At 39.4% G+C, this 23,943-nt stretch overlaps 1 protein-coding gene and 1 long non-coding RNA gene across 2 annotated transcripts in view; one reads left to right on the forward strand and one right to left on the reverse strand.

Annotated features, from left to right (window-relative positions):
* The window catches only part of COL4A3 (collagen type IV alpha 3 chain), a 130,873-nt gene extending 113,546 nt beyond the window's left edge, over positions 1-17,327 (forward strand). The window contains exons 38-52 of the mRNA XM_072961766.1: positions 1,183-1,309; positions 2,434-2,514; positions 3,343-3,441; positions 3,698-3,745; positions 6,087-6,272; positions 6,842-6,972; positions 9,401-9,473; positions 11,310-11,381; positions 11,468-11,593; positions 12,446-12,544; positions 13,819-14,031; positions 14,644-14,821; positions 14,947-15,061; positions 16,322-16,494; positions 17,106-17,327. Of these exons, the coding sequence (XP_072817867.1) occupies positions 1,183-1,309; positions 2,434-2,514; positions 3,343-3,441; positions 3,698-3,745; positions 6,087-6,272; positions 6,842-6,972; positions 9,401-9,473; positions 11,310-11,381; positions 11,468-11,593; positions 12,446-12,544; positions 13,819-14,031; positions 14,644-14,821; positions 14,947-15,061; positions 16,322-16,494; positions 17,106-17,190 (1,806 nt within the window). The 3' untranslated portion in view covers positions 17,191-17,327. The remainder of the gene's footprint in view (positions 1-1,182; positions 1,310-2,433; positions 2,515-3,342; positions 3,442-3,697; positions 3,746-6,086; positions 6,273-6,841; positions 6,973-9,400; positions 9,474-11,309; positions 11,382-11,467; positions 11,594-12,445; positions 12,545-13,818; positions 14,032-14,643; positions 14,822-14,946; positions 15,062-16,321; positions 16,495-17,105) is intronic.
* LOC140696486 (uncharacterized) lies at positions 5,189-23,888 on the reverse strand. The gene is made up of 3 exons (XR_012072917.1): positions 23,838-23,888; positions 9,132-9,250; positions 5,189-5,342 (listed from the first exon to the last, which is right to left on the reverse strand). It is a non-coding gene; the product is annotated as an uncharacterized lncRNA (long non-coding RNA).
* Positions 23,889-23,943: the final 55 nt, after the last annotated feature.

Raw genomic sequence — 23,943 nt, forward strand, 5'->3', positions numbered from 1 at the left:
GAAGCCCACTGGTCTCCTGAAACTGAATGCAAAATGTTTGGATGCAAATATTTTTGGGGGAAGAGTCTGTATTTTTCATCAGACTTACAGGAGTACATGACTCCAAAAATATTAAAATTGTTACTTAGCAAACTTTCTCTGTCTCTTTTGGGCCAATAAAATAGCACCTTTCCTAAAGATTTCCACCAATCATGTTCTCCAGCTATAAAACAAGAAAGAAAATTTGTAGAAACCACAAAGATCCAAGAAAGTAATCCTTTTTTTCCTTGATGCACAAACAAATTTCCTTTGCTCTTTATTTTCAGACTAGGTCTTCAGAGACACAGAAAGAGACTCTTTCCACTGAGATATTTTCTGAATGAGGAAATGTATTTGACTTAATTCACAGTCAGCTAATTAATAGTTTCATTTAGATTTAAAGTTTTCATAGGTCGCCATGGAAGAAATTTTTAAAACTGTGCATTAAACACAAAATGAGCTGGTTTTATCATGCTGGCAAATCTTAGTAGCAGAGTGGAATATTTTAATCAGCCACCGTTGAGACTTTGTAAGCCATCATCATAGCTACATGTTCTGATTTAACATAAAAGTAAAGTACAGAGTTAATGAATATTAAATATGAAAAGCTTTTGTTTTACATGCAATTGACACACTTTTACCTGCACACAGAGAATTTGAAGGACACACGTCCATTTGATCTGTTTCTTTCTCACCCATGAGTAAATCATCACAGTCTAAAATTCTGCACATGTGTGATTATTATCTGTCTCCCCTGGTCGCTAAAGCTCCATAAAGGCAGGAACTGTGTCTATCATCTATCTGTGCATGGTTGCCATTATATACTTGGTAAGAGTTGGCTTCATGCACAAAGGACATAGAACTCATGTATCCACAGAGGTCCCATACTCATAAGGACTCCATGCTTGGTTCTGCCATTTCTGTCTTGAATTGCTTTTGATTGTTTTTAAAGAGAGCTGCATGTTCATTTTGCAGCGCACCCCACAAATTGTGCAGCCACCCTGTTCCCAGCAGCTATCAGGGTGCTGGCACATAGCGGACACTCCCCGTGAATTGCTAAATGAATAAGTAAATAGAGAAACGCAAACAAATACAGTTGGGACTTAACTCTGATCACATATCCTGCTTATATGAGAATTTTAAAGGTGTTTGACTGAATTTAAGGGTGCTCCAGGATTGCCAGGTGACATGGGAAGGAAAGGAGAAAGAGGGCCACCTGGTGCCCCTGGACATCTGGGGCCTGCTGGACCCGAGGGAGTTCCTGGGAGTCCCGGAAGTCCTGGCCACCCAGGTGAGCCTTGGCTTTACAACCCCAAACCCTGGAAGCATGATGCTCGGCACGGCCCTCGCCTCCTAGAATAGTGAATAGAAAGCGATTCAGGCTTTTCTGCTACAATTGCTTTTATTAAACTTTTGTCTTCAAATTCGAAGACGCAGTTAATCATGAGGCGCTAATTTCAGTCCAGTTTGGTTAACCAAATCTACACACCTTCTCCTGTAAATGAAACTTTGGAAGTGCTGCCTCGACGAATTCAGCCCAAAGACGCTCAGTGTTGGTTCCATGTCCGGTCTGATGATACTCGTGTTAGTTTTCTAGGGCTTCCATAGCAAATACTGTAGGTGGGGGGACTTAAACAGCAGAAATTAATTTTCTCACAGTTCTGGAGGCTGGCAGTCTGAGATCAAGGTGTCAGCGGGGTTAATTTCTTCTGAGGCCTCTCTCCTTGGCTTGTATGTGGCCGTCTTCTCCCTGTGTCTTTCCTCTGTGTGTCTCTGTCCTAATCTCTTCCTATAAGGACATCAGTTGTATTGCATTAAGGACTGCCCTAGTGACCTCATTTTAACTTAATTACTTCTTTAAAGACCCTGCCTTCAAATACAAGGATATTCTGAGACACTGGGGTTAGGACTTTGACATAGGTATTTGGGAGCTAAACAGTTCAACCCTTAACACTGATGACCAAGGGTTTTGTTTTTTCCCCCCTGGCATGTTTCTGAGGTGAACATTGGCTTTCTTTCTTATTTGCCTATTTGAATCTAAGTTTTCAGTTTGTTTGATTAAAAACAACTGCAAAACCATTGGGTTGCAGCTTCAGGTCTTACCTAAAGATACTACTACCTTTTCAAACATGGAAAGGTTCAATGGATTTAACTCCCAATTAAAGTTATACATCAGATGTGAAGCAGTCCACGTGGCTGGAATCCGCGCACCTTTGAAAATGATTGGACACATCTCTGCTGAGCTTCTCTGGGGAAATAACAGCCAGGTCGAAAGCCCGAGGTGACTGGTGGCAAGAGCGCCTCCTAAAGGCCAGCGTGAGCACAGCTGACCGTGAGATGCGACCGCCGGAGCCTCTGCTGGAATCATTTATCTTTCGGTTTTCTTTTTCCCTTCCCCTCTCTCTTCATTTATAGGAAAGCCGGGTCCCGATGGCGATGTGGGGTCTAAAGGAATGAAAGGCTTCCCTGGCTCTCCAGGAATAAAAGGCCCTCCAGGTTCCGTTTCTGTGCTTTGCCTGGTTCCCTTTTGTGAGGGAAGCGTATCTTCTCCTGAGGTTGGAATCTGTGTACATTTATGTCTCTAACCCACACCTGCTCCTGAGAAGGTGGCTCCCAGTTCCTCAGTCCCCAGGCAGCAGTGCAGAAAAGTGAGGTTCGGTGTTTATATCTACCTCATTCGACAGTCTGCCAACCTACACGTTCCGAAGTGAGATCCTCCTGATAGCATTCGTCTGTCCATGGTTTTCACAGTGAATCTAGCCTCACATAACTACAGTTCTGAAAAATGAACACCTCTAACAGAATTCCACATATCTGGTGTTCACTTTAGGCCACTGAGAGGAAGTAAATCCTCTCTTTCTTTAGGAGTGGGGGGGGGGTTGCTGGGATTTTTGGTTTGTTTTTTTCCTTTTTTAAATTTTGTTTTTTACTGATGTGTGATTGATTTACAATGTTAGTTTCAAATGTATAGTAAAGCAATTCAGTTGTATATGTATACGCACATATATTTTTTTTCAAATTATTTTCCGTTATATGTTAACACAAGAAACTGAATATAGTTCCCTGTGCTATACAGTAGGTCCTTTTGTCCATCTGTTTTATATATAGTAGAGTGTATCTGTTAATCCCAAACTCCTAATTTACCCCTCCCCCACCCTTTCCCCTTTGGTAACCATAGTTTGTTTTCTATGCCCATGAGTCTATCTTTGATTTGTAAATGATTTGTAGCATGTTTTTTTAGATTCCACATATAAGTGATAAAAAATTTGTCTTTCTCTATCTGACAGTAATTCCTCTCTTTGAATGGCATTTTTTTTTTTTCAGGCCCTCCAGGATTCCCTGGAAACCCTGGACCAGTGGGTGAGAGAGGTGATCAAGGACGTGATGGAATTCCTGGTCCAGCAGGAGAGAAAGGAGAAACGGGTACAGCTTGCTCATCATCTAGGACACACTCATTTTACTTTCCATAGACTCATTAGTAACACTGTAATCCTTCACTGCTCTAGAAATTCTTCTCTCACAGAACTAACGATCTTTAACGTATTCTGGGTGTGTGATAATTAAACTTCTTTCTGTTGCCAAAATGAAGTCGACCAAGCAGACTAAGTTATACATACTAATGTATATAATAATGTTAACCATATATATAAAATATCAATCTGTCAAATTTTTCTTTCAGGTTTGCTGGGGGCACTTCCAGGCCCAAGAGGGAAACCTGGTGCCCAAGGTGAGTAGTTCTTCCTTCCTGGACCTAGTGATATACATTTTCAAGGACAGAATCTAATTTAATATTCCTGATAGATGAAGCAAGCTTAACATACTAAATTAACGAAGTCTCCCTGGCAACATGAGATGTTTATATTCTTAGTATTCCAGGAAAAGTGCTTCATTATTATCATCACAATAAAATGAACAAACTAGAAATTATGATTCCGTTTTGGAGTTTCCTTCTGTGGAAGTCTTTCAACATAAAAAGAACTTCTTATGTATTTGTTTTGTTGTCATTGTTTGCACAGTTTAAATCCATCACCTAAAAAGATGGAGGTGGATTTCACGGTTTCTCAAGCAGTCTCCTCCCTGCTGTTCTGAGATGCAGTAATAACACTAATCCTTTCCCGCTTTGTCATCTTCATACGTCTGGTTCCAACCCCCAGAGCTAGCTTGTGGCTCGGGCTACTTACTGTTTATTAAGGGCTTCCCAGTAACGCCGTCAGCATCTCAGGCACGGCAATGTGTCATTCAAAGTATAGACAAGCTTTTTTGTTCGACAAACTGCAAGTCTGGAATTCTCATGCCAGTATTTTATAAGATAAGCAGCTTCTTTCAACTTTTTCCATTTCGTAGAGAAACCTGCCAGAAGAAATACTTGGTTTTTTGCACCCTCTGCACCTTTCTCAGCTGTGGGTCCTGCAGATGGGAGTATTTTATTAGCAAACAGTCCTAAACCCAGTGACGGCCTCTGGTTATTGATGCTTAAAAGAACCAGCAAAGAATAGCCTGATGCTACTGAGAAACCCCACGGGGCAGGAACTGCCCCCGACCTACCAGCTCAGCTGTGAAAGCAGACAGGGCTGTTCTTTCCTGTTTGTTTCTGGATGATATGACAATCTTCTGGGTTGAGCTCAGTGTCCCTCACATCTCCCAGCCCCCTTCCTCCCCCATGAACAGGAAGGCTTTTCACAGCCTAGGTTTAGAATTGTGGTCAAAAGGAGAGTTTCTGTTCATTTTCTTAGGCTAAGTTCACCATTTAACCATTTGGAATGAGATCACTTTAGCACTTCATTAGAAATATACATTGATAAAAAACGATCAAACTTTAAGTTAAGAAGGCTTAAAAAAAAAAACAAATATCCTAATTATGTAAGTAAATGATTATGCACCTCAGTACCTCCCAGGACAGCTAAACATAAGAGAAGAGTTCATTGAGACTTGGAAGGTGTGCATCCTTTTAGTTAGTTTAATTCTCCTAAATCCTGAAAAGAAATCATATTGTAAAACAAGGAAGCAGCTCATGGACATGGAATATACAACCCAAGACGTCATCTTGGTGCCTCAGACCATCACCAGACCCTGTGATACAAATCCAGCATTTCAGAGCTTGAAGTGAGCTGAAATCAGCTAAATATTTTTTATGGCATAAAAAAGTTAATGAACATGGTAGACAAAGGGCTGGGTATTCAATATTCATGTATTTTATTTTCATCACTCCAAGCCGTCACTGCATAATCGGTAACCTCCCAAGCTCTTCCTCTGTGCTGCCAGCCTTATCCTCACTTTCTCTTCTTCCTTTCTTCTGTGTCCCATCTTCATGCCATTTATTATTTCTAGAATAAGACAAAGATGGGAGGGAGAAGAGAGGGAGCATTTTCCATTCATACAACATTTTCCATCCATGAATATCAAAGCACGGTTTCTTGAAGGTTCTCTGAGATGAAAAATATTAAGGTGTGACCTTTTGGGGAGGCCTTCTTTGGTAAACCCAAGCCTCCTGCCACCTTTGTCCTTTCCAGACTAGTGTTTGTGTCATGGGGGAGAAGCCACCAGAGGACAGAATGGGGATTGCAGCTTTGTTGTTCCTTTGTCTAGGTTTGGCTGGGCAACACGTGAAGCACAAACCAGGGCCATCAAGTTTAGCTTTTTAATGCTCTGTTGAATTATCTGTGATTTAATAATGTCATTGCAATTAAAATTCATCAGATAATGATTGTGGTTAACATGCACAGAACACTTCAGAGCTTACACCATGCTTTTCCATCTGTTTATTCTCTCGCTTGATACTTAAATAACTGAATTAAGTCAGGTATTATCTTTAATTTTAAATTAAGGGAACTGAGAGTTTGTAACAGTCACGTGACTTTGCCAGGCTCAAATGGCTACTTGGAGGCAGAACTGAGTCTAGACTCAGTCCTTGTAGACCTGTATTTCTTTTGCCAGCCTCTTTTAAAAGCATATTGTATGGTGAATCTTAACACCTTTAAGCAAAGAGTCTCCATTATTAGGGATAACCATGAGTGATAACACCAAGCACAGGGGCATTACAGAAACTTATCAGACCTTTTTCTTTGCAGGAGCCAAAGGAGACAGGGGCGTCCCGGGCTTGCCTGGCCTCCCTGGCAGGAAAGGGACCGTGGGAGATGCTGGGCCTCGAGGGCCCATTGGCGTGACAGGACCCCCAGGGCCACCAGGCTTTCCTGGTGCCATCATCCCCGGCCAAAAAGGAGATCGAGGTCCACCGGGCTTAAGAGGAGACCCAGGTAGAGGGTCTACTTTTAAATAAGATGAAAGAACAAAAGTAACATTTGACATCAGAAGCTTTGAACCTTCTCCTCGTGTGACTGTCTTGCTTCTTTTTGCCTCTGGTTTCCTCTGTCTTCCCATCCCCTCCCCCCCCCCCAATTCTCACACAGAGTGCAGTAAGGCTGTTGGTGTTAGGCAGAGGGGCCTGAAAAATTAATAAATACCAAATTAATGAGCCTGAAAGAGAGAGATGCCTCCATTCACCAATATGTGTTGAGCTACTCTGTCAGATGCTGGGTTAGCACAGATCCTGCTCTAGCTGAGTCACAGGGGAGAAACAGTTTCTGCCTCGTGCCGGGTGCTTTGGCTGGCATTATCTCATTCTGTCTGCATTACTACAACCCCATCACAAGGGAAAGAATGTTTGGGGTAAGGAGAAGGTGCAGGGTATGTTCTTTGTTCAAAGGGATCACTGACCCCTGATCCCTCCCCTCTCCTCCTGTGGCCTTGCTTGGGCGTCTCACAGGCCACAGGAACCTGAGAAGCTCCCTGATTGACAATACTGACAGGCTCTTTGTGAATTCAGGTGAGCCGGGGCCCCCTGGGCCTCCAGGGAGTCCTGTAGAAGGCATAAGAGGAGACAAAGGATTTATGGGCAAGCCTGGCCCAAGAGGTCCACCTGGAACTGTAGGAGACATGGGGCCACCAGGTCATCCGGTAAGTCTGCAAAATTATTTTGATGTCTTATTCTTCTAAATCAATTGCCAGGATCAGATCTACCTGGAAGCAATAAATATGTCCCACTTATGATGCTTCTGTGCAGTGCATCCAAAAGAAAACAGAGCCCAGAAGGTTCAGAGAATCAATGAATCTTATGAGTTGGACAGATTTGGTCTCTAAGTGGCCTTTGAAAGTCTAGTATGGGACCCTGCTCTATGTTCCTGACTTTTTCTTGTGTAGACTCTGAACAATTCCACCTAAGAGTCTGGGGTCACTCTAGATGACAATGTAATTTTTCACTATTAACATGCTTTTGAAATTTGCCGTCTTCTAAATGTCTGTTTATGTTCTCCCCACAACATACCTTCCAGTGTTTGTAAATAGCTCTCATTTCCTTCTAAGTATTTTCTCTCCGCATAAATACCTGTTTTTTTCAAATTCAATTTAACCTTTCATCAACCCCACCTCTATTCTGAGTGTATCCTAGTTTGTCAGTACCTTAAACATGCAGCCCCTGGGACAAACACCTTCCAGGAGTGAGAACTCAGTACCCCACGGAATGGCTAGAGGATGGGGGTGTCTCACCATCCTGGACATCTCACTTGATATCCCAGTCTAGAGCCCCACATGGGCTGTGTGGCTGCCTGGTCACCATGTGCTCACCACACATTGAGTTCAAGGTCGTCAAAAGCCCATGTGCCTTTACCTCATGAATTGCTACTATGTTTTCTGCATTATTTTTTGTCTTGTCTGCTTTTTTATTTGTAACTAACGTGCAGAACATTCACATTTATCTTTCTGAGATATCATTTTGTTCATTTAGGCTCCTGCTCCCAGCCTGTTAAGATCTCTCAACTCACAGAATCTCACTCAGCCCCAGGACTGCCTTCTGAGCTTTCTCTAAGCAGTGTATCTGAAAAGCCTGATTCCTCTGGTTACATCAAATTCTTAGAAACTGATGAGGAAATCGGAGTTATGTGATAAATGCTGAGTTTTCACTAGTGATGGGTAATGAGATACTTTAGCATGGCTTATTGTAGGAAACCTATTAAGCTCTCTTAAGCTCTCTTGATCTTTGGTTTCCAGAATCTACTTTTCTAAAACTTTTTTTTTTTGAATGAGATATTTGCCCCTCTCCGGTCTTAGGTATTTCTCATGTTCTCCATGATTCTTTGAAAGAGGCAAACACTGGTCCTATGATCACATTGAAAGTCCATCCAAGGCCACTGGGATGAGGAAAGTCTGGTTTGGAAATGTAATTTCTCTTAAATCCTCTGTGCTTCCAAAGTCAGTCTAGGCTTCCACATTTGCACTTGAAAGAGAATTCTTCCTGATGGATGTCAAAACTGACCCTCTGCCCTTAATAGCGCTTTCCTTGCAGGAAACAGCTCCCTCCCCACCCCAGGGCTGGGCCTCAGGCAAGGTCCTCCTCCCTGGTTACCTTTGCCTGGAGAGACCAGGCCAGACGGAAAAAACCTGAGAATCCTTGATCAGAAGGTTCTGTTTTCTTTCCCTCCTGTTTACTTAACCTTACACCACCTTATCTAAGAGATAAGACTGTTCCTTTCTTGGTCTTCTTGTTCCAAAGACAGCTGGCTCAAAGACCAGTTTTGTTATTGCTGGCATTTTTCATGACCTCCGTTCATTGTTTTCAACTAATAGCATCCCATCTTAATTCATATGGACAGTTTAAGAGTAGAGTCAACGTGTATTCTGACATACAACTCTTTTCAGAAGCCATGCCCCCTCCCCTCTCCTCCCCTGGCCTTGCTCGAGCATGAGCATCTCGTGGCCACAAGAGCAATTAGTATAAGCCTTATAAGGACGAAGCATTTCCTCCCCATTAGATCACTGCATCCTTGCTGAAAATACGTGTCAAAACTTGCCTGACATCCTCTTCCTGCTCCCATCCCTGGAAGCTTTACTTGTACCACTCTGATCAGAGTAATTTAGAACTCTGATGGCTTAGTTAGAATGACAGTGGCGGCTGCAATTCAACAGCAACTCTGTTGTCTTGGCAAGAAAATTACAAACACAACTTATAATTTTCATTCTAGAAGCCTGGTGCCTGTTCTTCCTGAAAGATCTCCAAGTATTGGGCAGTTCAGTTTAAGATACAGAATATCGAATTATATCCAGTTCTCACACCAACATACCTTAGCATCAGAAGTTTGTTTGCCCTTGGGCTTAAGGGTAGTTTTTATCTTCTTTTTTATTGAAAATCATAGCCTTAAGACGAGATCTCGGTGGCACAGGAGTTATAGGAGGTGAGATACTGGATTGGAAGATAAAAATGATGTCTGTCAACTTCAGCTTATTGTGACCCGATGTAATATAATGTCATATTTACTTTTTAAAAAAACAATGTTAAGTATCGTGATTTTAAAAATTTGTCTGTGGTTCTGCTCTTTCTTATTTGAAACAGGGAGCACCAGGTGTGCCAGGTCTGCCAGGGGTCAGAGGTGACCCTGGATTCTATGGATTTCCAGGCATGGAAGGTACTGCTTTTGTGCACTAACTGTTCTTTGGATGCAAAGACCATGACCGTGATTCATATTTTAGGGCACACGAATGTTTACTGAACCCCTCCAGTTACCACAGACAGTTGGGGTACAAATAGGACCTCAGGATGAATAAAGAAGGAAGACTCCACCAGCACCCAACTCCAGGGGACTTGAAGATATAAACCAGAAAAACGTAAAACAAAAACAGTTTAAAGTGGTTACGTTTGAGAGTACTCAGTGTCAGGCTAGGGAATGGGTAACTCCATCAATGGTAACAGTATTGCTTTGAATGGTTTATTTTACCTTGTGCATGTGCAATAATTTTTAAAAGCTGTAAATCTAAAAGAACATACACCAAACTCTTAATGGAAGAGGGTAGGTAAGTTTTTATATGCAGGTTTAAAGCATTTTTATGGGGCTTTTTAATTTTATTATGTTTTTAATCAGAGAAGACATATAATTTGGAGGGTTTTTTAATTTAAAATATTCATACACATAAATTTAAGCTTCAGATTTCAGAAAATAATCAGATCTCCCATAAGGGTGCTATGACCTTGAATGACATTTTGAATATTGGATTTGTTGTCTTAGCTGGTTAAATCCACTGGTATTGTTTTGTGTAAGCAGGGAGTCTATTATCACAGACTAAACAGATGCTAAACAATAAGTGTAGCCAAAGTGAACAAAACCGTGTTCTGGGTCCAAGGGAGGACAAGGTGGAGTTCAAAGGGAGCCTTTTCAATGCTTTCAACCACTGGCTCTTCAAGGAGCAGATTAGCTAAGAGAGCAAAGCAAGCAATTCTGAAGAATCTCACTAGACATTGGATGGGTGAGGGGAAAATATATACCATCTGTCACTCCCCCAAGTCTCAGGAAAGGAATAGCTAAGATTTGAAAAATTATAGAAAGGCTCTACTAAAGAAAAGATTTGTAAAATCAGTTCTTTTGAAATATGTTCCATGAAACACATCCAGTTACTCTCTTAGATTTCAGAATAAGACTGTCCATGATCTGACACTACTGAGTTTGCACTTCTTTATTTGGAAAATTTTATCTTCCAAAGGAAAAAATACTTAGGCCTCTTCCGGTGTATGTAAGCAAATGTTAACACTACCCCCAAGTTCTGATATTGAGTGGATAATTTATAGTGTAGTTGCCAGCCAACTTTTGGTAATATCATTGTTTTATCATGTTTCTTCTATGAATATCGTATTTAGTATTAAGTTCTTTCTAAATAATTGGATGTAATATCTACATTATATCAAGATTTTTTAAAAGAGAGTATTTCTCCAAATCAATGGTTCTTGGTAAACTTTTATTCATGTCAAAATCTGGGAGAGAAATCTTACCATTCTGGTAGTTTACCTCAAAGCAGATATTCTGTATGAGCTCATAAGAGTTCCTAACGTCACTGACTTTGGGCTACTAGTAAAGCTAGGGTAATAAGCTGAGAAAGCAGATACCATGACAACCAGTATAATTCACCAGGAAGTGCTAAGACAGGTTTTAATGTCACTTCATATTTAATCTTAAGTATTAAGTTGGTTTCTGAACTTGAAAAATGAACTCTAAAGAACTCTTCTCCTTCAATGCTAAAAATACTAGCTCTTAATGCCTATTTCTAAAATGTATTTAGTAGACATTAAATATGACAAATTGGGTCCAAATGAAATGCTAAGGTCCACATGAATATAATTAAGTTGTAGCCATTGTCACAGAGTTCATAATCTCCAGTTATAACTCCCAGTAGCTACCCTTAGAGCAGATCAGGAACCTGAGCTAGGTAACCCATTGTTCTAAGTGGAATTACACTGCCCTTTTTTTTTTAAGGGGAGAAGGGTAATTCAGGATTTCTGGGACCACCTGGACCTCCAGGGCGAACTGGGCCAAAAGGACCACCTGGTAAATATTACTTTCTTAGTATTGCCTCCCCAAAGAAAGACTAACTTATCATTAAAGCCATCATCTTCGTCTGTTCATGTTAATAGGTGTACGTGGAGACCATGGCACAGTTCAGATCCTCTCCCTTCCAGGAAGCCCAGGGCCCCCTGGCCCAGCTGGGGAACCAGGGATGCAAGGAGAACCTGGGCCCCCAGGGCCACCGGGAATCCCAGGTGTGGAACTGGAAGCACTGACTTGGACCACTAGGAAATAGTTGAATCAAAATACCTGTGAAGTGCTTTGGAAGCAAACGATACTTCATAGAAAATGTTACGTATTATAGAGTTTTTAATAATCAGCTTTAGAATTGAACTCATTTTACTCCTAACCAGCAAATGAAAGACCTTTTGAATCTATTGAATCTATTGAAAACTGTTGTGTATAGCATGAACCTGAGCAAATTCGGGGCACTCATGCCTTTTTTTTTACTAAGGTAGAAGTATTGTCTATCTTCTCTGACAACTGTCTGTCTTAGAGCTCTGAGTATTTCTGAATGATTGCCCAAATAAACCTGAGTCCTTTGTGTTTATACTTTTCTAACACTTTGTACAGCCCTTGGAAAAGAAGTAAATACAAATGTATGCTTAATATTATGAAATCTTTTCAAAATATCAGCACATAGAAATTGAACTAACCCCTTTATTCAAGGCTTATCATATTGTAATAGACTTCTAAATGGAATTGTTGTGTTCTAAGTTTGCCTGAATCACCTGGGGGATAAGAGAAAGATTACTTATTACTTTGATCTATACAAGAGCGTAGTGAATTCTGGAACAGCATAAATCAAAATGGTAGCACAATTTTAAACTGCTGTATTTCATACACTCCTGGTTCATTTCTTGGGGTCTTTTTTTCCCCGTGGAAAGTATGGTGTAACAAGTTAGATGACCAATTGTCCCAGATTGCCCAGGGCTGAGGGTCTGTTCTGTTTGCAGGACATTTATTGCTGAAATTGGGGAAGTCTTGGGTAAGCTGGGATGGCTGGCTACCCCAGCCTTTTATCCTATATGTTGGTTTCTTCCTAGGACCTTGTGGGCCAAGAGGGAAACCAGGCAAGGGTGGAATACCAGGAATTCCTGGACCAACTGGAGAAAAAGGCGACAAAGGTTGTAAAGGAGAGAAAGGTAATCAAACAGCTGGCTCTTCTCCTTCACTGAAGAAGAGCTGTTCTTCATATATACACACAGAGGAAGGAGCCTTGTTGGAATTTGTGACTACAAGAGTAATCTAGATCTTTCAGCTTGTGTTGTGCAGAGTAGACTAAAAGTCAGAGGCAAAACGTTCTTTTGGAAGAAGACAAAAAAAATCAAACATTATTGGAATAGACCATTCTTCCTCTCTCTTAATTGGGCTGATGTACTCAAATTTTTTAACTTGAGGACAGATAGACCTAAGGGGACACCAATTCTATTTTCAGAAAGGCCAATATTGTATTCTTAGTTAATAGCCTACTTATAAGAATGGCACAGAAGTACATGGTTGGAAAAATATTACCTTCATATCAATAAAAGAGGAACTTAGTATCCTTTTTTGGAAAAGCCATTTTGTAACTATCCCTTTCTTGAATACAACTCACAGCTCATATCTGCGTCCTGAAAAGAGGCCTCTTAAGTATTTTAATCTGCACATAAGCTTACATGTGTCAATTTAATATGCCTGGATCAGAATCCACCTTCTGCAAAAGTTTTAAAAACACCCTTCTAGAAAATACTTAGATATCCAAATCTTATGTTTTTAGGATTGCTGACTTTGTTCAAGTAAGAAAAAATTCTAAATGTGATTTCCCAACTTATTGACATGTGCCCAGATCTACTATAATACAACTGTAAAGACTGGAGATTTGTCTTTAAAAATTCGAATAGAATGGTAATGATATTAATTATCCTATTAATTGCATAATCACTTATGATTTAGTATTGTCATAAGTGCGCTTTAAAACACTATTAATCGTTTGACTTTCCCCAAAAAGTGTTTTTCAAAGTGGTAAAAAACAAAATTCTTTTTAATAATTCTATTAATTTGAAACTTTTATTGACCAAGCCTGGGTTTCAGAATGCGACCACAGCAAGACCGAGGGCACTGCAATCCAAACTGTGTTGAGAATTATTGGCAAGTAAAGTTAGTCTTGATGCCAGGCACCTCAGAGCAATACAGAGATAAAAATGACCTGATCTCAAAAGACTCATCATCAAATATACACAAATATCTATAATTAGAGACTGTGTGTGATAATAGTCAACAGTTAAGAACATTGTTTGGCCATTTTATAAACTATTATTCTTTAGGACTTCTTTCTGTATTTGAGGCTTTGTACATATATATAAACATTTAAATTAGTATTTTGGAACAAGTTGGAGGTTTTGTTTGCATTGCAGCATGTGTAACGTGTTTTTTAAAGGCCCGCCTGGATTCGATGGACTGCCAGGCTTGAAGGGGAAACCTGGAGACACTGGACCACCCGCAAGGGGGACAGCCATGAGGGGCTTTGTCTTCACCCGGCACAGCCAGACCACAGCGATTCCTTCCTGTCCGGAAGGCACAGAGCCGCTCTATAGTGGGTTTTCTCTTCTCTTTGTACAAGGAAATGAACGATCCCACGGACAGGACCTGGGTAATGCTCCCCCCCGCTGGTTCTCGTTTCCAGCCACTTTGCTCCACATACAGTCTGTACATTTTTATGGCGTGGGGTTCTTCTCTCTGAAGTTAAATGTAAACAACCTGACTATTGGCCTAATGTCTAATATTCATTCTGGAATGTAAACTCTAAAAAGGAGCTGGTTCGTAAATGCCAATCTAGTTCGTCCTGTTCAATGCAAACACTCTTCACTTGAATCATCTGTCTGCCTTTTAATCTTTAAAGTAAATCTTTTCTAAGGCTTTGTCTGGTTATTGACTACTATATACATATGAAGAACTGGGAATACTCTGAAGCAAAAACATCTGCGTAACCAGCCTCCGCTAGTCCTCAAGCTCGAGACTGATGAGAAGGGGCCACAGGAAGTGTTAAGGGTGGGAGGATGAAGGAGGATTTGTTTCCCTACTGGATCTTTGATTTCTACTGTATTAACACTTTTCAATCACACATTTTGCAAATAGCTCCTTCAGGTTGTTGTCTTGCTCTGGTTTTTGCCATAGGTTATGTTTTAATTAGCTTCCATCCAGTAATGATAATCAGAATAACTTTGATTTACTTAAAGTGATACCCAGTCTGATATTTTATTAGGAACTCTCGGCAGCTGCCTGCAGCGATTTACCACCATGCCATTCTTATTCTGCAATATCAATGACGTATGCAATTTCGCATCTCGAAACGATTATTCATACTGGCTGTCAACACCAGCTCTGATGCCAATGGACATGGCTCCGATTACTGGCAGGGCCCTGGAGCCGTATATTAGCAGGTAAAAGGCCAATCCCTTAGTTCTGTGATGGGAGCGGGTGAATCGCTTCGTTTGTGACGGGACATAAGGCAGCACGTCACGGTGGGGAAAGTGGTGATGCTGCCATAGTCTGTTTCATGTTACAGGTGCACCGTCTGTGAAGGTCCTGCCATTGCCATAGCGGTTCACAGCCAAACCACTGACATCCCCTCGTGTCCCCATGGCTGGATTTCTCTCTGGAAAGGATTTTCTTTCATCATGGTAAGGAGAAAAGGCACAGGAAATTCACAGCAAAGATTAGCCGTAGAATCTTACACTCGGCTGGGTGAGGTGTGGCCCCAGGGACAACACTGCCTGACATCGATATGCACAATGTCACGGACATTTGCTTGGAAATATGCAAATATACTTTTTTTAACTTTAAGTAAGCTATTTTTTGGCAAATAATGGAGCATTTAAAAAATTAGACTTCTCAGAAAGAGATTACCCACAAATTCTAAGGCATTTAGGTGAATAGTAGCTACCATATTGGTAATAGAATGCTTTTTTTTTTAACGTGGCAGCTGTTTCATATACATCCTCCAAAATCCTTCTGAAGACACTGTAGTTTCTATCATCTACAGTTTTACAAATACGAATGAAGTAAAGTAATTTCCCCAAGATCTCACAATTAGGAAGTGGTAAAACTGGGATTCAAATCTGAGTTTGTCTGCTCCAAAATCTTTATGCCTTGTATTGTGCCCCTTTGAAGTTCCTCTAAAGATGGGAACTAAGAGAATAGCCTTTTAAAGAAAAATTGCCCAGATGTAAGTACTAAGTGAAGAAATCTGAGGACTGACCATTTGTGATTCTGATACCTGCATACATGTGGTTTGGGGTTATTCATACTCTGTGCTACATCATTTATGATACATTATTCCTCCTTCTTAGTCATCAAAACTAAAGTAAAAGCTGGATTTGCTCCTTTCCCCCAAGAGGCCCATTACTCACAGATGTCCGTTCATTCAGTCATTAATCCTACAAATATTTATTGAACACCTACTATGTGCAATGACCATTCTAGGCACTAAGGATACCAGCAGGGAACTAAGGTTCCTGCCCTCATGGAGCTTATATCCTAGTGGTAGACACAGAAGCAAGGAGACAGAATAACAATAATAGTTCTGAGTTCAGATGGTGAGCAGTACACGAGGAGATAAGGCAAGATAAGGGGAGAGACTGACAGGGATGAGGTCAGGGAAGGCTTACCAGAGGTTGTATTGAAGCAGACCTCTGAATGACAAGGAAGAGCTGGTCAGACTTGGGGGAAAAGGAGCATTCTAGCTTTTACTCAGTTGTTGATGACTATCTTTCAACTTGGAAGGTACCTGGAATGTTAGTAAATCTGGGTGAAGCAGCACAAGTTTAATTCATGCTTTCTGGGTGGTTTTCCTTATTGTCTTCTATTACCAAAAAAAAAAAAAAATTAGAGCATTGAAAACCTGAGCACTGTCTCTTATTTGGATGCTTTTATTGTGACAGTTCACAAGTGCAGGTTCGGAGGGCGCTGGACAAGCACTGGCATCTCCAGGCTCCTGCCTGGAAGAATTCCGAGCCAGTCCCTTTATAGAATGTCACGGAAGAGGAACGTGCAACTACTATTCAAATTCCTACAGTTTCTGGTTGGCTTCATTAAACCCCCAAAGAATGTTCAGGTAACTACTCAAGGTCGAGTTTAACCTGATGACTCAACTGCAGAATTATTCAAAGTTTGCCTGTGTTAGATTTTCTTTCCCTGTGAATTTATGTGCTCACATTTAAAAGAAATCTCCTCATGCTGATAAAATCCTATTTAGCTTGGGCACTCCCGGTTGATTAGTGGTCTAGAGTCAACAAGTAGCCATGGCTTGTGTTCCTGTACCAATAAAGACTAAAAATACGATTTTTGTCATTATGAAAGATAATTAATATTTATATGTGAATTTATAGATTACTGAATCAGAATACTAAATGATCTGCTCATCTTGATTTACTGTATTGGAAGACTTGTGAGTGATACAGAGTATTAAAAGGGTAGGAATGGTTTTCATTTCAGAAAAGATGACCTGTAAGTTTGCATCAAGGCCTGCATTTCTTTAGTACTGCTGAAGTACAACTAAAATGATAAAGTGTCGAAATGTGTATCTTTTCAGAAATATACTTCCCTGTTACTAAGTTTAGATGAGCTACAATATTCATTAATAAATCTCAAACCCAGAAAGCATTCCCCTGTTATCTATAAATTGATGTGGTTTTTTTTTGGTTTTGTTTTGTTTTTTGATTTCAGAAAACCTATTCCATCAACTGTGAAAGCCGGGGAGTTAGAAAAGATAATAAGCCGTTGCCAGGTGTGCATGAAGAGGAGACACTGACGAAATAAGAAAACAGAACTGTTATTTTTCATTCTAAATAACCAAGTAATGAGGCAGAGCATGCATTTATTTAAGTATTTTTCTCTAATCAAAAAATATTGCTCTATGATGGCTTGGTACAAAGTTTCTATTTGTTTCCCCACATGGCAAAGCATTCTTTCAAGTTAGTTCTGTGATACTTGTCTCTGTGACACTAGTCTCTAAATCTGTGTTGTGTAAATTTCCTTATCACAGGCAGTGGGCTTTTCACAAAATATCACTGAAATCATGTTCCACTTGTAACCAATGCTCTAAGTAAACGGTGACTGTATAAAGTTTGATGCTACAAGGTAAGAGCTGTTTGGCCAACTGAATTCCCAAGATTTGCCCCCTTCAAGTCTTTGAGACTCAGGGAGGCTGAATCTGTTTTAGATTGCCTGACGACCACCTTCCTAAAACTTTAGACCCTGGGTAGGGAAGGGGATGGAAGCAAGTGGAATACCAGAGCATCATGAACAGAACTGGACTCTCAGACCTGGTGAATAACCTAAGGCCTGAGGGAACCAGAACTGAACTGAGGTTCATGGATTGTTTAGTGCTTTTTCAAATATAACCCAAGACTAAGTCCAAAAGGGGGGTTGCTCTGGGTGGAATCATAATAGCCTTGGAAATACTGTATGGTTTTGGTTTACAGTCTTTAAAAGATATTTTCATTTGTCCACCGAATTCATTTCACTGTGGCAATATAGTTTGCTTATATACAAAGTAGATACAATTTTTACCCTTAGTGAATTAAGTACAGCCACACAAATAGCAAGGACACCACTTACTAGATTGCACTTTATCCCCATCCCTATAAATATTGGTGCTTACCTTAATAAATGTTCAGGAATACACAAAAGAACTTAAGATATTTGTTGGCTAATCAGGCTCAGAATATTCTTCCTTTGCTCTAAATCTTCTATCTAACCTGGGTGTTTAAAGATTTATTGCCTTGTTACTTCTCTAATTCTTCCTTTATAAAAGCATGTTTCTGATATTACATATTGTTACAAACCACTGAAAGAGCCCATTGTGTACAGATTGTGCAGCTTGGAGGTTGAATGTCTTAAAACTTGCTTTTCAGTGTGTTGATACATTCCCAAGGTTACTTAATTCAATGTAACAAGACTTTATTCAACACCAAGCTATGCCCCAGGCACTGCACTAAATTACAGACACTAAGGGGAGAAAAAAGAGGCTTATTTCTGATCTAATAACCCCAGGAAATGTAACTTACTGTTTCTGTTAGGAATCTCACACATCTCAGTTTTTTCCCCTTTTTGTTCTTTGTTACTGTTTTTATATTTCATCATCATAGTTCAGCAGGCTTCAATAAAGGTTTAAAAACAAGATTTATGCCCAGGGAAGACCCAGGACTTCTGGCTTCTCCTAGGTGTCGCAGAAGCCAAGGTGTGGACAATGTGAAGAAAATAAAAATCTACAAAACATTAAAAAACCATTGACACTTGATGGAATCACTATTTGATGAATCTCAGAGGCCAGACATCCAGATAAAGCTCTGAAGATGCTTCTTGAACCACCGAGGTGGAGCTGGTGGTGCTGATGTTTAAATTCAGATTATTGCTTCAATTTCAGTTGCTCTGTAAGTGAAGATGTGACCCCAGAGGACAGCACAGACTGTGACCACGGTTGGCATCCTTCACTGCTCATGTGACTGATGTCAAGCCATTTTTACATTTAAACTAAGAAAGGCCTTCCACTTAGACTCACCTTATAGTATGACATTTTGCTCTAAAAATATCCTACTGTCCTAACTGTCCTATTATGGCATAGGGCCAGCTGAGCTCCACAAATCCTCTGTATGTCAGCAGTTCTCAAAGTGTGGTCCCTGGACCAGCAGCATCAGCAGCATCTGGGTACTTGTCACACATGCAAATTCTAGGACTCACCCTGGACCTACAGATGCAGAAGGTCTGCGGGTAAAGCCCAGGAGTCTGTGTTGTAACAAGCCCCCCAGGTGATTTCTGATGTCCTCCAAAGACTGAGAAGAACTGCTCTGGCAAACACCCAGGAAACAATTCTACAGGTACAGCTAGCTACTCGTGCTCCATCCATACCTCTCTTTACAGTCCAAAATCGCAAATGACCTTAAGGTCATCTAGTTTTACTAATAAGTAAAAGCCCTACACTGGTGCTAATGCCGAATAACTGGCCTCTTCTTGTCCTCAAGCCTCCATCTTTTCTTGCCGTCTTATCAGTGTTTAACTTCTGAGGAAGACAAGTGATGCTAAAACCTTAAATTCCAGTGACGCCACATCGACATTTGCTCAGTCACACTTCTAAGATTGAGCATTAAAACATAGCTCATGTGCATTACTTTCTAGATACCTATCAGCAGTTTATAAGGCTAGGAAGATTTAACGTTGTAGATAAAATGTAAATAACTCGTTTCTTCTAAATTTGGGGCGTCAGTTTTGGAATTTCAGTGTGCTGAAATAATGGATTTCTCAGAGCTCCTTTTGCAAGGTAGACATTATTAAGTAACTTATTTATAAAAGTATTACAATAATGCTAAATTTGAATTTTACTGCTAATTTAACTTACAGAGATTTTTTTTCTATGCATCCAATGTAACTTACTGCTACTAAACTTAATTTAATATTTACTCTATAAGCAAATGAAATATACTTAAAATATATTGAATATTTTATATTATTATATATTGACAAAATTACAATATTGTTATGTACTAATATTTCTGTAATTATAGCTTAAATATTTTATTGTATTGTCTAAGAATAAAATTGAAAAAAGTATATCTGGTCTTATTCTTTTCAAAATGTAAACAAGCTTATTTTTTTGGATTGTAAAAATAGTATTTGTTCACTGTAAAAACCACAGATGATATAGAAGTTATGAAGAAGAATATAAAAATTGCTGTGACCTAACCCCTGAGCCCACACCCAAGAAAATTAAGGTATTTTCCTTCCAGACTTTTTTCCTGTAAATACATTTTTAAACAAAAATGGGATAAAAAGCATGCTGTCTTGAAACCAAATTTTTTAATTAAACTTTTTATTATACAATGAGGACATATTTTCATATAAATAGACAAGAGCTAATCATTATTTACATGGATTTACTATAGAAATCAATTAATTGATGCACATTTAGTTTTATTATGGACATTATTATATGCATTTTATTTCACATTTGTCCAATCAGTTCCTCAGGATAAATCTCTAGGAGGAAAACTGCAGAATCAAAGGACTTGCGATCATAAGTCTTTGAGATATATTTATATATATGTATATATATATAAATGCTCTCCAGGAACACTGCTAGAATGTTCAGTTGCATCAACACAATGTAATGAAAATACCCATCTTCTTATCCTTTTACCAATACTGGATATTGCTGTTCTTTTACAATTTTGCCTGTCTTGCGTTAATTTACATTTTTTGCTCATTACCGGTGAGGCTGAACATTTATCATTTTAAATTAGTATTTGGGTGTTTTAAACTAGTATATTCAATTAGTACTTTTTTTTTTCCTGTGAAACCCCTAGTCATATCTTTACTCATTTTCTATTGAGGTATTTAAGGGGTTTTTACAAATCAAATGGAAAATGTATAGATTACAGAAATTATGGGTCATATATTTTGATAACTTTTTCTCAGTTATAATGTAAATACTCGTCATTCAAGGAAAAATATAAAATTTCAAAGGTACAGAATTGGTAAAGATGAATGCCTTTATTATACAAAATATGAAATCTTATAGGTAAGGAAACTTCAGGCTGTGTTAAATGACAATAAAGATATAATCAAACGAAAAAACAGCATGAATGGAGGTGCTAAATAATAATTCCAAGAAAACCAAGAAAGTTGTTGCTCAAATAAATATTAAGAAACCTTCTCATAATTGGGCTCAAAAAATCTAATTTGAAAACATTTTGAATTGAAAAATCCATTTGAGTTGAAATCCATTTTAATAAACTTATTTTTACTGCTGACAAGTAGAATAATAAATGCTGTGTTTGAGCTCATTTTCTCTACTTAAAAGCCTGTTTAGAAAAAAAAATCTTGATCGTCTCTAAGGAATTCGTTGCAACTTATTGGCAGGGCACACTGGTGGAGAACTAAGGGTGCCTAATTCACCTCATCGTAATCCCAGCTCTGCCTACTGGAAACCAAGAGACAATCAAACACATGAGGAAAAGTAACTAATTCTGAATAATCAGGGTCAATGTAAACATTCAGAAAAATATGACCTTCTCTAGGTTTTTAGAGGCTCTACAGCGTTACTAAAAATGCTGACACTGCTCAAAACATTTTTAGAACTATTGCTTTGGAATTATCTTTACTTTTAATTTACAAGTCAAACAAGAAAATAGATCTCATTACTTTATACTCAAGACCTACAACCTGTCAATATGGTTAGCTCCATGAAGATATCCAGATGAGTGAGATATAGACCTTGATCTCAAATGTGAAATTTATAACCTGGGAGAGGAAAATAATGGAAATACATAAATAATTATAATACTGAACAGAATGTGACAAGTGCTGTAAGCACCAACAGTGATTCAAAAGTTGGAGGCTTCAAGAAATCTTAAGAGAGGGGACATTTTAGGTGGTCCCTTAAAGGGCAGTTAGGACTTCAAGAAGCAGAAGGTGATCAGAGGCAGGATGGCATTCCAGGTGGTAAGTAGTTAAGAAAACATGAAGCAATCTCAGAGAACAACTAATGGTCAAGAATATACGGAATATATACATACATCACACACACACACATATGCAGTGGTAAATAAAATGGCATGGGAGAAGATGAGGGCCATATTAGGGTTTAGAACACCAGGTTGAAGTTGTACATCATTGGTTGGGACTAGAGATCCACTGAAGATTTTGAGCCAAAAAGTGGAGTGATCATATAAATGGTAACCTCAATATCCAATATTAAATATACTGCCCTTCCAGGCTATTTCAGTTTCAAGTGTTTTTAAAGATTATTGTATTACTGTTTGAACTTTTGGATTTGTAGAGAACTTCAAGTCATCCATTTCTTTTTGTACTTGGGGCTTCAAATTTGGGATGTCCATGTCACAAACTGTAAAAATAAGTTCTTTGTGGGTCCAATATCTAGAAAGAACTACAGAAAGAAAAATACTGGAAATGGGGCAGTTAAAAGGGTAACAGCACAGATGATGGGTAATGGTCTCGAAGTGGAACAGAGAAAGTAGACAGTTGGCATTGAGGTAGGAGAATCGAAAGGAAGGAGGGCTTAAAAGCCAGTGAAAGATGACTTTAGAATTTTGAAACCTGGTGACTGGAAAAAAAAATCTTGCCATCTCTGAAAAAGGAAATTCAGAAGTTCTCTGGATTGGGAAAAGGGAGAGATTTTGAGTTTGAAACCCTGTTGGGATCAAAGCTTCAAGAGAATTTAGGAAGAAATGGCTAGACCTAGTGCAACAGGATGAGACAAAATGGATGTGTTAATTTCTTTAGATTTAAATACCATCGTTTCCCGCAGAAGATTTGAGGCAACTGTGGGTGCAAAGACAGTCAATCATGGTTTGAATCATAAGCAGGAATGTCCACATTAATAACGGAAGAGAAGGAAGACCCAATATGAAACTTTATTACAAAAAGCAAGGGAGCAGTTTCCAGGTAAGGTAGAAAAAGCATCTTTTTTCTTTTTTCTTTAAGATCTTACTACCAGACAGTGTTGGGTGCTTTGAGGTACTAGAATCTTGTCTTGTTTAATTTAACAGAATCAAATGATACAAGAAGATTAAGGGTGATCAGGATTAAGGGGAAAGACTTTGCATTTGGTTACTGGATCACAATCTCCATTTGAAAATTATTTCAATTTCCCTAATGGGAAAGGGACAGGAGTAAAAACCAAACTGCAAGTAATTTAAGAAGTGGAAAGGTAATAGCGGGGCAGGCTGACCCCCATTTCGAAAGTTTTTGGTCATGGATGGCTTACCCAGTTTGGTCTCTAAATTCCCCTAAAAGGTTGGCTTGAAATGACTAACCATTCCTAAAATCAATCTATTTTTAAAGGATGATTTGCCAATATTAAGAAGGGGCCCAAGAACGAAATTCTCGGAGGGCTTCCTAAATTATTTTGAAGAATGGTAACACCTCTATCTTTAGAGAAGTACATACTCATGCGTTTGTCTTTGTTCGACTGTTTGTTAAAATCGAGGAATACAAACTATTCCGTGATTTGGCTTCAGTCAGTCCCGCTGGCGATGAGCACGGTGCTGATTTTCCTCTGGAAAGTTAGTAGTTAGGTATTTAGATGCAGGTAGTCCTTGGAAACAAAACAAGTCGGCTAACTACTGTGAAACCTAACGTCTATCTACCCGTGATTCTCATCTTGAAGGATTAGTGGACCCATTCAGGGTAGGGGTCACTTCTAAGGAAGACATAGTTAAAGGGCTTAAAAAGTCATCAAAATTGGAGCGTAACGTTTACGAATCACTCTCAGAACTGGCGAAATAGGCAGATTCTAAGGCCTCACACAATCCTCATTTTGATGCAGACAGTCCTGAGAACTAGTTATTTAACTAGCTTCTGAAGGTTTACCTTGTAAACACGAGATTCCTAAAGACCACGGACTCCAATAAGTGTAACCCGGACCCAAAGAATTACTACCTGCGGTTGGCGCGCTTTGCCCACAACAAAGATGTCTCCGTATCGCCGTCGCACTGCCCCCGCTCCTATGCGTGAACCTTACGTCCGCCCTTCCCTGCGTCACATG

The sequence above is a fragment of the Vicugna pacos genome, chromosome 5 (genome assembly GCF_048564905.1).
Source record: "Vicugna pacos chromosome 5, VicPac4, whole genome shotgun sequence".
NCBI classification, from domain to species: Eukaryota; Metazoa; Chordata; class Mammalia; order Artiodactyla; family Camelidae; genus Vicugna; species Vicugna pacos.